This window comes from Ambystoma mexicanum, chromosome 11, assembly GCF_040938575.1.
Source record: "Ambystoma mexicanum isolate Mex_15411 chromosome 11, UKY_AmexF1_1, whole genome shotgun sequence".
Taxonomy (NCBI): Eukaryota; Metazoa; Chordata; class Amphibia; order Caudata; family Ambystomatidae; genus Ambystoma; species Ambystoma mexicanum.
Genome location: NC_090934.1, coordinates 354,115,706 through 354,131,011, shown reverse-complemented (window position 1 = coordinate 354,131,011; position 15,306 = coordinate 354,115,706). Strand labels below are relative to the sequence as shown.

Genomic DNA, 15,306 nt, shown 5'->3' with positions numbered 1-15,306 from the left:
ACTTACCGTAAAAGCATTTCTGATGGTTGTATCTGCTTAGATTCACATCCCACCTGAGAATCAAATCTAGAATGAGTTTCTAGGGATTAGTGTTATGTAAAGGTGTGTTCAGAAGTCCAGGTTGCAGCTTTGAAAATGGACTCATGGGGAACATTTGCAATGAATGCTATGGATGCCCCAGTGCCTCGAGTGGAATGTGCTCTAGTCTTGAAGGGCAGTTCTCTCTTAGCAAGAGTGTAACAGTGTGATGCATTTGACAATCCACCTCGAGGTAACTGATAGAGACAAGATCCCCTGCTCTACCAGCTGCCACTGAAACAAAGAATTGTTTAGTCTTCCTCAGTGGTTTAGTTCTTTCCAGGTAGAACATGACTGCCCTGCGCACATCCAGTGTGTGTAGGCTTCTTTCCTCCAGGCTTGAAGGATTTTGAAAGAACGTTGGTAGCTCCATTGACTGGTTTACATGGAACTTGGAAATGAATTTAGGTGCAAATCTAGGGGGAGTGCACAAAGCCACCTTATCTTTGTGAACTGTTACAAAAGGGATCTAGAATAGAGTGCCTTTAGTTCACTTACCCTCCTAATGGAGGTAATCGCTATTACAAATGCAGTCTTGAAGGTGAGGTTTTTAAGACTTGCTTTGTGCATGGGCCCGAAAGGAGCTTTCATAAGCCTAGTTAACACCACATTTCGGTCCCATCCAAGAGCCGGGTTGGAAATGGGAGGGTGAATTCTTTTTACTGCATCCATGAAAGCCTTAATCACTGGTATCTTCCACCATGATACCTTCTGTTGTGATGTCGTGTATGCTGAAAGTGCAGCTGGTGCACCTTTATTGAGTTGAAGACTAGGCCTGAGTCAAGTGAGTGAGATAGGTATAAAACAATGTGAGTGGCAGAGCAGTCGATTGGGTTGATGCTCTTTGAGTTACACCAGATGACAAACCGTTTCCATTTACTGGAATAGAAATATCTAGTGTTAGGTTTTCTTGCTTCCCTGGGAATGTTCATGAATCTTTGAGGGAGCTGCAGGTGTCCAAATTCTATGACCTCAGGAGCCAGGCCACTAAGTTCAGTGTCTTGGGGCATGGGTGAAGTGTCTCCCCTCGGTCTTGTGAGAACATGTTGTACGGGCAAGGCGGTCTCATTAGAGGAGATAGGGACATCGCCATCAGATGAGCGAACCAGGGTTGGCAGGCCCATATGGGGGCCACCAATACAATATCATTGTGACTGGTTCCTGGTGCATCTTGTGCACAATCTTGTTGAGAAGGGGACTAAGGGGGGAAAAGCGTAGACAAATTTCCCTGACGATGTTATCCAGAGTCCGTTCCTCTTGGAGCGGTTCTGGGGATACCTGGAGGCGTAATCTTGGCATTGAGCATTTTCCAGAGTTGCGAGCAAATTGATTTCTGGAAAGCCCCATTGTGCGAAAACGTTGGTGACGATTTCTCAGTGTAATTGCCATTCGTACTCCCTGGGCAACGGAAAGTCTCTGCTGAGTATGTCTGCCAGAAGATTGAGTTTCCCTGGAACATGTTGTGATAACAGGAACATGTGTTTGAGAGCCCACTTCCAAATGTTCTGAGACAGTTTGGACAGCCCTGGAGAATGAATGCCCCCTTGTTTGTTCAGATAGTACATGGCCGTGGTGCTGTCTGAGGATTAGGATCGTCTTTCCCTGCAGTTGTGTTTCGAAAGCTTTTAGTGCTTTGAACACTGCCAACAGTTTGAGCAGGTTTATGTGGTTAGACGCTATGTCTGACGACCAAACTCAGCTTGCTGAAGCAGGTGGGCTCCCCAAGAGTGGCTTCCACTGCAGGGGTGGTGAAGGATTTCCGTTTCAAGAGGTTTTTCCCTCGACCACCACTGCAGCGAGAGAACTAGGGCCGGCGAGACCACTACTAAATCCTCCCACTGTCCCTGGGCCTGACACCACTGGCTGCTTAGCCACTCTTGTATTGGGTGCAGACGCACGTGAGGAACGAAGTAGATAAATGATGCCATTATTCCTAGCAGACGCACAGCCTTGCGTAGTTACCTCTCGACTGGCTACATAGAGAGGGATTTGAAATAACATGTTTGGAACTCTCTCATTGGAGGGGAAGACGAGGCCGTCCTTTGTTCGAATTAGAGCCCCTAGGAATTGTTTGACTTGACTGGGGTCTAAGCTGGATTTTTTTTCGTTGATCGAGAATCCCAGACTGAATAAAAGATATACCGTCTTTTGGGTATTTGGCAGACACGTCTGGTAAGAGTCCCCTGTTCAGAGCCAGACGTCGAGGTAAGGATATACTGGAATGGATTGCCTGCGCAGGTGTGCTGCCGCTACTGCTAGTACCTTTGTAAATATACTTGGTGCAGATGCTATGCCGAAGGGTAGTACCTTGAACTGAGTGTTTGTTCCCTCTCATAAATCTGAGGTACTTTGTGCGCTGGCAACATTGAAATATAAAAGTATGCATCTTTCGTGTCCAGAGTTGCCATGTAATCCCCCTGCAGGGTGACCATGCAGAACTTGTGGTTATACAAATTTGTTCGCTGGGCGCAGATCTAAAACAGGGCACATGGTTAGATCCTTTTTGGGTAGGAGGAAGTACACTGAATAAATACCTTCTTTTACCTGTGATAGAGGTACGATCTCTATGGCTTCTTTTTGTTCCCGTATCTTCTTGAAGTATGCAAAGATGTTCTGGTGTTAGTCTTCGTTGTCGTGGAGGTCTGAATCTTGGGGACCGGTTGAACTCTACACAGTACCCGGGGGCTATGGTTTTTTAGCACCCACTGGTCTGTGGTTATTCCCTCTCATGCCTGAAGGAATGATGTAAGTCGGCCCCCGACAGGGGAGGCATGGGAAAGGACCCGAATCCTCAAGTCATTTGGAGCCTGAGGCTGGAGAACCTCTGGGGTTAGGGTTCCTGCCCCTTCCATTACCACAGCGCTGTCCCCTTTGAGGGTACGGGGTGGTGTAAGTGTTGGTTCCCTGTGGAGAGCTCCAGAAGAGTATGGTTGATGAGTGAAGCGCTGGCTACGAAAAAAAAACTTCCATTTCCAAATCCTGGTCTTATGGAGGGTCTCTGAGAAATTTGGTCCAGACTCTTTAGGGTATCATGTTCCTTTTTTGCGGTCTCTAGGGCCTCGTCAACCGCCTTCCCAAACCAGTTGGATTCCTCCACAGGCTTGTTTATAAGCAAAGCTTGTGTCTCAGGTTTAAATCCTGAGTTTCAAAGCCAATGCGTGTCTTTTGAGGAGTATGCCCTGAGCCAGGGCTTGACTGGCCATCTCGGCAGAGTCCAAAGTGTTCTTTAAAATGCTTTGGTTAACTTGCCTACCCTCAGAGAGTATGGTAAGGAGACTGGTTCGTAGAGGTTCTGGAGCCTCTTGTAGGCCTTCTTGTATTAAAGCCCATTGCACATCGGTGTAACTGGCCAATAAAGCGACGTTATTGGCCATATGCGTAGAGTACGCTGCTGTTGTGGTGGTGGTAACCCTCTTCCCAAGGGCGTAAAGTCTTTTCCCTTCTTTGTCAGGGGGTGCCTCGCCGGTTGACAAAGGGACAACTGCCCTTTTTCTTGTGGTAGTGACTACCAAATAATCTGGGGTGGAATTACCTCTAATATACAGAGGATCCTAGGGAGAAGGGCGAAAGTGTTTTTCAATTCTTGGGTTTACACCTCTTGTGAGAGCAGGGGTTGCTAAGGAGGGAGCCAGGCGTTTTTTGTATCGAATTGAGGAGAGGGATAGCCTGGCTGGTTGATGGCTTCTCTGAATATATCTTCAACGAAGTCGGATTCAGGGCTGCCTCTTCAGTGTTCAGCTGCCTTACGTAACATTACGTTAAACGTCAACTGATCATCAATTGGAGATGGATTCATTGTAGGGGTGTTTTGAGGGGAGTCCAAAGCCAGAAGATCTGGATATTGTGGATCTGGGGACTGCCATGGTTGAGGGTCACCCATACCTCCATCCTCCCCCCAGCCCTGCCCTCAATTGGCCCTTTTTCAATGGGCTCATGTTCTTCGTTAGAGAAAGGATTTTCATCTACAGTAACTAGTGGAATGTTTTCTTCCGTAAGGTCATAATTATATATATCCTCTTCTAAAGAGGGGTCAAAAAGCCTTGGGAATTTAGCTCTAGGGTTAAAAAGGCTTTCATCCTGTGGCCGTCTTGGTGTAGGTTGTTCTGAATGTGAAACCAACCTTTCCAGCCTTTCCATGCAGTCCTCAAACTTTTCTCTAGTCCAGACTGATGACCTAGAATGGTCTAGAGGTGGAAAAGTCTCTCTCACTGTCTTCCGTCGAAAAAGTGTCTCTAGCATTGTCTTCCATCGAAAACTGTAGAGATTTTTGCCTTAATGTCGAAGAAAGTCCTTCTCCTTCAGAGAATTCCTCTGGCGGGACCGATGAGAATGCTCTCCTTAGATCTTGGCGGATCCTTGGGCCTTTCGAAGAGTCCATAAACTGCTGCCTTTGAGAATCGGCGGGCCACAATTTTTGCCAGGCTGTCTTCAACATCCTCAGTAGGGAGGCACGTAGGTACAGCCGACGATTGTAAGGGAGTCTTTCGGCGGTGCCGGGGCCTTGCCCCCATCGGCAACCTTTTCCAGTAGCGCCATCATTTTCAGCGGTGGTAAGGCCTGGCCTTGAGTTATCGTAGTCCTCGGCGAAGCTAGACCTTATCGTTGCTGTACGCCTTCTTGTGATGCGTGTCGACAGAACTAAGTATTTTTGGGGTAGCATCCTTTGACTTGGATTGCCCAGTCGTTAAGCGCATATGCGGCTGCGGGGAGGGCTGCCAATTGGCGGGTATCACCAGAGTTAACGGTGTACCCATTAGCACCGAAGTCTTCTTCGACGTAGTCGAAGTAAGACTAGGGGTTGTGTGCTTAGTGCCGTGCATGTGTCCGTTTTTGTCGCTGGGGCGTGACTTCCCCATAGCAGAGCTACGCTGTGCTCATCGGTGCCGGGGACAGACGATGTGAAACACGAGCGCTCCATCGAAAGGTCAAAAACCTCCGGTTCGGAAGTCCGATAGTCACTCTCGCCATCGTCACATTCGGTGGAAGCGGCAGTGGGAGAAACCCCGGCCTTGGACATACTGTAGGCCGCCCACTGTTTTACCCTACGCTCCTTTAAGGTCTTGGGGCGGAGGAGCTTACAAGCCGCACACGCTTCCTCTTTGTGATCGAGGGGCAAGCACCGGTTACACCGTCTGTGCTTATCCTTCCATGGGAATTTGCTCTTCCAAATAAGGCAAAATCTAAATGGAGTCCTCTCCATAGCTGAGGGTACACAGAGTGACTAAGACCAAACGGGAAAGAGGAAGGAAAGGCATTTTTAGTTTGAAAAGAAATGTCCACTCCAACCCCACTCTCCCTACTGTATAGGACGGTGGAAGGCCCGGCCACGTGGTCGGCAACGCTGACAGGATCACATTCCGTCGAAGCTCTTACAGGTCTTTGGCAAAGACTGGAACACCCGTCGAGATAAGGAACGGAAGGGGTGATCTTAACTCTTTTATAGAATCATTCAACCAAAGGTCGGTTGGACTATAGCAATGTTCTTTACAAACTCTGCATAAGGGCGACCAGTTATCTGGGCTGAAAAAAACAATCTGAGGGACCTCGACGCGTGAGGGATCTTGGTTAGAGTACACGTCACGTAGGGATAGTGTTACAGGCACACCCATGTCGACGTCCCCTTTCGATTCTCGAAAGAGAAGATGCAATACTCCACTGGATGTCGGTCTATGCACAGCATGTGATTCTAAGCAGATTGACAAACATCAGAAACAAAGCTTTCCTGAGTCTTGGAAAGTGTCCATTTGGATTTTGAGATCCAGGAGGGATGTTTCTGTACTATGGTTAGGGCGGAAGCCAGATTGTCTGGTGCCAATGAGTTGGTTCTGTTCCAAGTGCGCTTGGACTTGGTTGTAGGCTATTTTGTCTAGGATTTTTAATAAAAATTGGACCGTTGTTATAGGCCTATAATTCGTGGGCACAGCGGGGTCAAGGTTTTTTTTTCCGTTTTTTTTTTAGCAGTGGGGTGATACGGGCTTACTTAATGCTGGCTGGCACCACGTTTTTGTCAAAGTAGGTGTTTATGAATTTAGTTATGATGGGTGTCAGTGTGTGGGCGCATGACTGGACTACTTTTGCAGGGACAGAATCTCCCTTACAGTTGGATGCTTTAAGCTTGGAAATGGTGTTAAACACTAGTTCTTGTGAGACTCAGGTGAACTGAAAGGTTGGTTTGGCGTTTTCGTTAAAGGTAGGTAGATGATTGTTGGTGGCATGTTTATGTACTAGGAGTTGTTTTTTAGTTAGGATTTTGTTTTGAAGGAGGTGCAGCAAGAGCGTCTTTTGCTGGAATTGGTGCAATTGGTAGTTGGTGTTGGATTTTCCAATTCTTTTAAGATTAATAGTTATTTAGAGTCAGATGCAGCATTGCTGATCCGAGCATTAAATGCATTGGCTTTGTGGGTGATGGCTTTTTCATAGGTTCCGTTTGCTTCCTGGTAGGCTGTTTCAGTTTCTGGTGTGGGATGTTTTCTATAGGTGTATTCAAGGGCACGTTTGGTTCTCCTAAGTGCGATAAGTTCCTCATTGAACCAAAAGCACGATTGTTTATCTGAGCGTTTAGTTTTAGTAGTGAGTGGGACTACTGCATTAATAGTGGTCGTGAGCCAGTTGCGATAGGCGTCTGCCAGTGTGTTGGGATTGTCATTGGACGTAGATAGTGTGTCTAACGCTTTGGAAAGCAGCAGTTCTAGGTTTTCCAGTGTGAGCTTGCAAAGGTTTCTGGATTCATAAGAATTAGAGATTTTAGGGGTGATTACAGGTGTTTCAATGGTATTGATAGTGAACATAATATTGTGATGGTCTGACCAATCTAGTGGGGTTATGGAATCAATAGTGATATCTGTGTTGAGCGAGAGGATCCAATCAAGAGTTCTTCCTTTGATGTGGGTGGGGGAGTTCACTAGCTGAGTAAAGCTCATTTCCCACATGGAAGAGTGTAGTGCTTCTGCTTTGTGGTCGTGGCTGTCGTTGAATCCTAAATTTAAATCTCCCAGGAGGACACATTTGGTGTTGGGCTTGATATGGGGAGCTAATAGTAGCGGAATATCCATCTCTGGCTGACTGTTGGAGTTGGGGGTTCTGTAGACGACTACTATATTGATGGTTGTTTTTCAGTTTATGGTGAGGTTGGCTAGCAGTAATTCGTAACCTGTTAGACTTTCAATATGGCATGATCTGAGTGGGAGTTTAGTCTTTACGATGATGGCCACACCACTTCCGTGTGAATGGATCCTATCAGTTCTGAGGATAGTGTAGTCTGGGGAGAATGGCTATGGTGAGGAGGGGGGGGGGGGGGCCTGAAGAAGTTTCTTGGTAAAAAACTTATTAGAAGACAACCTAATATTATATACCAATATACTCCAATACAAAAGATTTTGAGACAATTTGAGCTCCCTGAAATAGGAGCCAAATGGCAGTTCAGTTACTTAGAAGTGAGCAAAAGGGATAAGGGCAGCAGAATAGATCACGTTTGTTTATTATTTTTATACTTGTTAGACAGTGCAAATAGTTTGTTCCCCAGAAGAGTTCAAGTCAATTAGACGTAGGCCAAAGTAAATGAGCTAGTGTTCTGGATCGGAAAGAGCAGCTATGGTATCAAACGGTAAAGTCTTTGCAAGTAGTTTAGGCAAAAAAGAATCAGTTGTTGGGTCACAAGCTAATTAGGCCTGCAAGTTGGGAAAGTTTCACAAACATTCACCGCGAGAGTGGTGTTCTTTCAATTGGATTGGCAGAGTACCTTACTATGAAGAAACAAATGCAGCTGAAGTTGTTGGTTCCTGGCAGTTCCTGCAGCTCACTGTTCCTGAGCCTGTGTCTTGGGGACGTGAGGTAGGACATCGGGGGACTCCTGCACTGCGCGGGATTGTCGAAAAAGCAAACAAAATTGAGTCACTTCAGTTCGAGTAGCTGTTCTTCAAGCACACAAGCTGGTGTCCTTCCCCCTGGTTAATACTAACCAGCTTTGAGAATGGTATTCAGGTGGCTTACGGGTTGATTGGTTCCACCAACTCAAAGGAAGAAGTCGTCCTTTAAGGGGCTTCTCTGTTGAGATGAACTTGGCAATTCGGACCTGCAGCAGGGCTTCACCGGGCAAACTAACGGTCCAGAAGTTGCAGCAGCCGCCCTCTTCCAGCTAGTCTTCGGTTCTTTCGTTCCAGTGGTCTCTTCTGCTTTCCAGTCCAAGAGACTCGCCTTTTAAACCGCACTCCCTTTCATTGCAGCCTAGCTGTCACTCAACCAGCAGGGTGGCTGTCCTTGCCGTACAGTCAGCCAGCCAATCACGCCAGAGTGCATTTGGGTCTCCTAGGAGACTAAGCACAGGTAGTCGGGCACCTGCCTTACTTCCTGCCCACCCCTGACACTCAGACACCAGAGGCGGTCTTCAGGCCTGAAGCCCGCCAAAGGCATACGAACAAAGGGACCAAACCTGGTTTGGCGCGCAGAGACAAGCACTAGAAGGACATTTCCAAAATGAAATGGCGAAAAAAGAAGACCGGGACCCATTTAAACAAAGAAGCTTAAGGCGTCATCTTGAAAAACATGGCTCCTGTGATTTTTTGCTACCGCTGTTGACGGTCGGTAAAAATCATGGTAGTTTGTTCTAAAATCACTGGCACCGGCCTTTTCACTAGGAAAGGGTAGCATTTGACTGCTACATGAGTATTTGGACACAAGGGAAACTATGCAAACCCCTCCAGCACTCCAATGTAAGATGGTGTGTGCTGGGTCTAGGAATTTGGAAAGACTAGTAAAGTTAATTTCACTTTACATTCTCTGGTAAAACAGTAGTTTATCCTAGAGAAGGTATTTAAACCTTGGGGAAGTCTAAAAGACATCCCTGTGTCACTGCACTGAGGGTGATGTGTAAGACACATGAAAAGATGATGCCTATGTAGTTATCTAAAACTCCATAACCAAAAGAAAAAAACACAGAAAACAAACAGAATTAAAAAGTACAGAGTCCCAAAGTTCAGCAAAGAGTTGGGGGTCTCTAAGGTAGAGAGGAATTAGCACATTTTGAGAATTCTCCCCAATAGCAAGAAAAACCCATCTCAACAGCCAAGAGTCCACGGTGGTGCCATTTTCCGAGACGCTAGGAGCTGAAACCGCCAAGTGCTACTGAATAGAATTTGTTCCTTTTCTGTCGCTGATCGTCCTGTCGCAGTGTAGGAGTCCTCCAGACGTCCTCCCTCTTGTCCCCACGACTGAGGCTCAGGAACAAAGGATCTGCAGGGCTGCATGGGAACAGAAGCCAGCCAAAGACCTTTTCTTCTAACCAAAGGTACTGTACAGTTTAAGAGAACTTACCTCTTGTTGTAACGTTACTTGTTCTCTGGTGAGAACAGTCTTGGTGTTCTTTGGAGTTGCTAACAGCTTCTCTATCCCACAAGCCAAAACAGCTTGTGACCCTACTTTGATTTCTTGTTTTCTACAAAGACTCTAAAACATTGTGCCAGACTTACCTACCTCTCAGAAGTGCTTCAGTCCACCTAGACTGTTGCCCAATTGACTTTGGCCTAGCCTGGCTCCCTAAATGACTCTTCTTCCCTCTGACAATGTGTTTGATCTTCCTCCCGGGAAGGGGTTAACTAACTTTGCATTGGGCGGGGGGGGGGGGGGGGGACAAAAGTACTTGCCTGCTTTGAGAATGTGTAAGATTTCTCGTTCTGTTCCAATAACATTTTTCTTTGCATTTAGAATCAGGCTTAAGAGTATGTCAAACAGTGATATATTAATGTCCACAGTATCCTAGTTACTAAAGTCAGCTGAGGGTGTAGGAAGTGCCTGTGTGCCCTCCCAAAAGGGTATTTACTGATTTAGAAACATTAATAGTTTGTATTTTGGAGTGTATTTGTGCATCACTATTATATTGCCACTTCTGAAGAAGGCTCACTCAAACTTACCGTTAAATAAATTGTTTAATCAGGAAACCTTGTGTGTAAATGTTTACTTGAATACTTGTCACTGTGAATCTCTAACTCCCCTACAGCTCACATTGACCCCTCTTGAGATAAGCCTTGCTTGCTCAATCACGCTACCAACCTGTGTAGAACAGACTTATACCAAAGGTTGGGTTCCTATTGCCAGGAGGTCAGGGTTGTTGTAGTGCACTCAAAGGGTACTGCATACAATCTTGCCCAACATCAACGAAAAACACCCGGTTGATGATCGAAAGCTGACCAGCACCAATTCCAGTGAAGTATCGGGGAAGCCCTACTCCTCCGCCTGATCCCAAGAAGACCCCCCCATCAATGCCTCGACCCATAGACCGGTGGGAACAATCAGTCTCAACCCCTCTCTGAGGATCTGTGCATTCTGAGCTTTTGGAAGGGCCCCTCGACGAACCAATCGACTGGGCATCTCTCTCCGAGGCCATCTCGCTGCAGCCATCGCAGTTCTGAGGGCATCCTTATAATTTGGAGGATGCTCAACTTGTTTAACAAGATGCCTGCTACTGCATTTTCAGCCTTCTTGCATCAACAAAAGCCGCGCTGGGCCTGCTCTGTTGGTTCATTGAGAAATCACCTGACACCACTTGATCATGATGTCTCCCATTGCAACACATCATCGCTACCTGGAGCTGGCCCTGAGGTGGTCTGCCACAAAGTCTTCTATGTTTGCGTGTTCTGCTGGAAGCTGCCTGGAACCGGTTCCAAAGCACCACAACTGACTGAAAATAAATCCTACACCTGAAAGTGACCTCTGCAACCGCGATCCCCAAGACTTCCGTGAAGGGACCAAGCACAGAGGAATGCCCCCAATGGAATTAGAAACCTCAGCAGTGGTCTATGAAGAATTAGGAGTGGGGGGGTGGGGGGGGCAAGTTAACCTACCAGTTTACGTTAGTGTTACATGGACATGAAGTCCTGCCCCTAAATTACTCTTTCGGGACTATGGTCGGTGGAGGCCTGGTCAAGGAGGTCCAGGCCTTCCTCAGATTATCCTAGTGCATGGGATTGAGTGAATTTACCTGAACGCTTTCCCATTTTATTATTCTTGATTATAAGAACAGTCATCGTCATTATCTTAATAAACCTACCTGTGAAGTAAAACCTTCAAACCAGTGATATTTGGGCACAAGGTCCCAAACCATCTTAGGGTTTGACTTTGTAAGAGCTAGGGAAGCGCTTCTATGGTTTTTCTACAAAAGCCAAGTTCTTGGTAGAAAAGACACTTTAGAATAACCATAGATTATAATGTTTTTGCCAAGAGGTTTTTACTTGGATTGTATGCATTTTAAAGGCCTAATACATTATTGTACACTTCTGTACTTCCCTGTCTAATTGGAGTTATTGTTTTTCTGTGTGGGCTCATTGTAGCCCTAGACCACTCGCCACTCCTGAAACTAAGCCTTGCGTCTTTGTTACCTACCTTAATTTGGTTTGGCTAAAATGTCAATGTCTCCCTGTTCACCATAATAGGGAATGCATGGATCATCCAGGTGTCCAGCATTAGGAACTGTCACTTAACAGGACTCAATCCCAATGCTGAAAGTCACCTTTGCATCTACAACCCCTGCACCAGGACCTTTGATAGAAGTTAATCTGTCAGAAAATGTAGGAACCGTAGGGGAGGTTCCTAGCTGAATTGGAGTAAAGAGTGCGGAGGGGCATTGCCGTTTTCTCCCCCTTCCAACTATAGGGTTGTAAGAGCACAAAGTCCTGCCCCTACCTATCCCTTGCCCGGTCATGATCGGTGGAATGCTGTCCAAGGATACAGCTCCACCCCGGGTTTTCCCCTAGTGTGGTGAGACTTGGAGATGACCCGTAAACTCCGGTACTGTACTTAGTTTCTGCATCTTTGGAACATTTTTACCAACCCGTTGGGGATTTGCCAAAACTGGTTTCTCCACTCCAAAGCCTCGGATAGTGTCTTAAGGGCACTAAGCTCACTCTATCAGGGAAGGGCTTTTGAAGTGTTGAGGCCTTATTTTTATATGGTTGGGTAATTGTGTTGTATATACTGTTCTTTACTTCACTCAATTTACAACTGTTGTTGAAACTCTAACTGTTTTAGTGAGTTTATTGCAAACAGTTTTACTATTTTCTTCTTGCGAGTGAGAAAGACCCTAAGTGTCTAATTCCTGTTCCCTGCGATAGGTTGTCCTATCAGAACCCTCCCTCAGGGCTGGTTATGGAAATCCATCTCAACAGTGAGGGAGTGTGCATTTTCATTGGTCTTGAAGAAACATGGATACTGGCACAGAAGTTGGGAAAGTCATGCCTCACGCAATGACCCATTTATAACAAGGCCACATAGGCCGGGGTCTAGCGTGGCACATTTTATGGGGATGGGTAGATTTACTGTTCCATTATGTTAAACATCTTTATTCATTGACAGATGGAGTAGCAACTAAAAATACATTTTCAACAAGACATCATTGCCTGCTGACGTAGTAGACTTATCCACCAGTGCAGTCTGCTAGGGATTCTCCATTGCTAGGGCGGCAAGCGCATTCAAAGATAGTGTTGCCTTTGCTAACAACCATTATTTTCTGCAACCAATGTAAGTGGCGCCTAGATTATTTTCATGATGTCCTTTTGAAGAGTAAAAACATTTTGTTAAACTATAGATTCAATCTCACATTGCATAACCGGTTGTTTGTCCTAGTTAAAGAATGACTGAAATGAGGCTACTTTATCACAGGCTCTTTTTGATTGTGTCCGAGTACTGAAAACAGTAGGTGAGTTTACATAGCTCTCAAATTCTCCCTGGTTGGGTTTAAACTGATAAAAAGCAGTCCTGGTTTTAAAGCAGCATGAATTAAGTTTGCATGACATTTTTCGTTCTGGCCCTTGTAAATAAATAAGAAATTAATAATACAAATAAATTAGAAGAACACGAAATGAAGGGATCTAAAATCCAGGGCATGCGGAACACCTTTTGTGAGCTTGCTCTACTACACAAACAAGTGTAGAGAGTGAAGTTCAAATAGAAATGTGGGCGATAGGTCATCAAACTAGATTATTGGGCTTCAGCATTTCCTCCCGAGTTACTTTGAATGCAGGATACTTTTGGACAGGACGCAAAACCTGCAATAATGCCATGCCAAGGGACTTGTTCACAAGGTGCCAGGTACATCCTTCACCTACTAAAATGGGCTGGTATTGCCTTGTTACTTTGCATCATTCCATACACTAATTATTCCCCTTCTTTCTTTAGGACTTTTGCCATGTTTTTATGGAAAGAATTGCATGCAACCAGAAAGCATCCCCCTCAGCGTGGTTCCTAGGCCACCACCCAGGCATCAACCAGTGGGAGTCTGAGCAGGTGGGCAAAGTGGTTCACAATTTTCCTCTCTGATGTGTATAATCAAATGTGCATACTGTGCATTGAGTCTGCATTAGTTAAGGAAGATATAAAAGGATGTGTGTTCATTATTAAGTTCAATGCCTTTGTGCATCACTGCTGCTCATATATATGTGGGTCACCCGGGTACTATTGCAAACAATTTGTGTGCCTGCAATTCTAGTATGGGTAACTGTCATTTAAGAGTGGGTTTTCATGCAAACTTAATATATTGACAAAAGACAATTTACAAGGAAGTGCAAACAAAAATAAAGTCAATGTGTACTTCGCACAGTGGTGAGAAAAGCACAAAAGGTCATGGGATTGAAAGGCTTTTTCTCGAATTCAATATGCTTTTACTCCCATTCAATATTTGTACTTCTGTCTCTAAGGCAAAATGGAGTGGAGTAGGGGCGGGGTTTGTAAAAGGTGTGCATCAAATTAGGGCAGACATGTCTGGGACTTGGGCAACTGAAAGCCTAAATAAGTCACTGCTTTAGGGTAAAATATAAAACAAGATTAAAATAGTAACATTAAAACAAAAAGGCAATTTTTATAGAAGCAATCATTTAAGAAGAGGCACCAATATGCGCAATTAAATATGTGCTTATTAACGTAATGCAATCATTCAAAGTAAAAAAAAAAACAACAATGGAAAAGTCTAAAGGCAGAGTAAGACATACAACATTATTATTACTGGTAACTTGTCCGAAGAGGGCCTCAATACCTATCTTAGAAGTTCAAAGTGGGAGTCAGCATTTGTCATTACTATCCCATTCACGGCAATGGCAGACATCCCTTTTTCGAAAGCCGTATACAATCCATCTACCAAGGCAAAAGCTCCAACAATGGATTAGGCAGAGTACCTGTCTGAACCTCTTCTTTATGTCTTCATCTGTAGCTTCCGGATCCAGTTGGAGTACCTGAAGTAACAACAAAATTAGCTTATTTTGGACATATAACATCATCTTCAGTTTATTCAATCCGATCAAAGAAACAAACACGGGTTCAAAGGTCTCCTTTATCAGGGGGATAATCGCCCTCCGACCCCCCCACCACCAAGTCCCCCCTTCCCTATATTAATAACCCTCCCCTAACCAGCTCCCCGCCCCTTATAACCCATTACCCATCTCCCCCACATATTTCAATTAGTTTTTTCAAAGTAATGTCAAAAAGAAGTTACTTCTAAAAAACTGTTGGGGAAGAATCAATGTGATACCAATCTGCACCTACGGGCCAAAAAGGTCACACAAATTGAATAAACCTACAATTACTAGTGGTTTTGTAGATTTTAATTTGATCGCTCCAAAGGGAAATAATGAACACAAAACAATTAGCCCACTACCTTGTGATGAAACATTTACAGATATAATATGCATAAATAACACCCACAGTAACAGCATGAATTATAACGTATGTATACATTTACATTTATAAAACATCTTACTTAGCTGCAGATTTGCAGCTTAATATTGCATTAAGATTTTGCTGCTGTGCATAATCTTTGGTTCAGAAATGGCAAGTAAAGATTGTAGGCAATGAATCTCGATCCACAATCCCCCAAATAGAGGAGGCATTCAGATTATGTATTACAATACCGATCATTTGAATGTGACAACGTGTGAGTAATTGACTATTCAATGCTTCATCGCAGGTTAACCTAACGGAAGGCTGCATCTGAATCTGTAGCATCAATTAAAAGCTTCAACATTAGAGATACAAGTAGGAAAAACGTTCATTTTGCAAAACGAATATGTTAGGGATTGAAATACTGCACACAGAGCATAAACCAGACAACACAACCAGACAGTGGGCGAGACAGCTTTTGCATTGAGTTAGCATTGCACCTTTGAACCATCATCGGCACCACCACCACCATCACTGCAGAGCTGTGCTGCCTTCCGTTTGCTTACTCTCCCTTTGGACCTCCTCTCACAG

At 45.0% G+C, this 15,306-nt stretch overlaps 1 protein-coding gene across 1 annotated transcript in view; it reads right to left on the bottom strand.

Moving 5' to 3' along the window:
- Positions 1 to 15,306, bottom strand: part of DNAJC8 (DnaJ heat shock protein family (Hsp40) member C8) — a 285,178-nt gene that overhangs the window by 221,209 nt on the left and 48,663 nt on the right. The window contains exon 3 of the mRNA XM_069623065.1: positions 14,235 to 14,291. Within this exon, the coding sequence (XP_069479166.1) occupies positions 14,235 to 14,291 (57 nt within the window). The remainder of the gene's footprint in view (positions 1 to 14,234; positions 14,292 to 15,306) is intronic.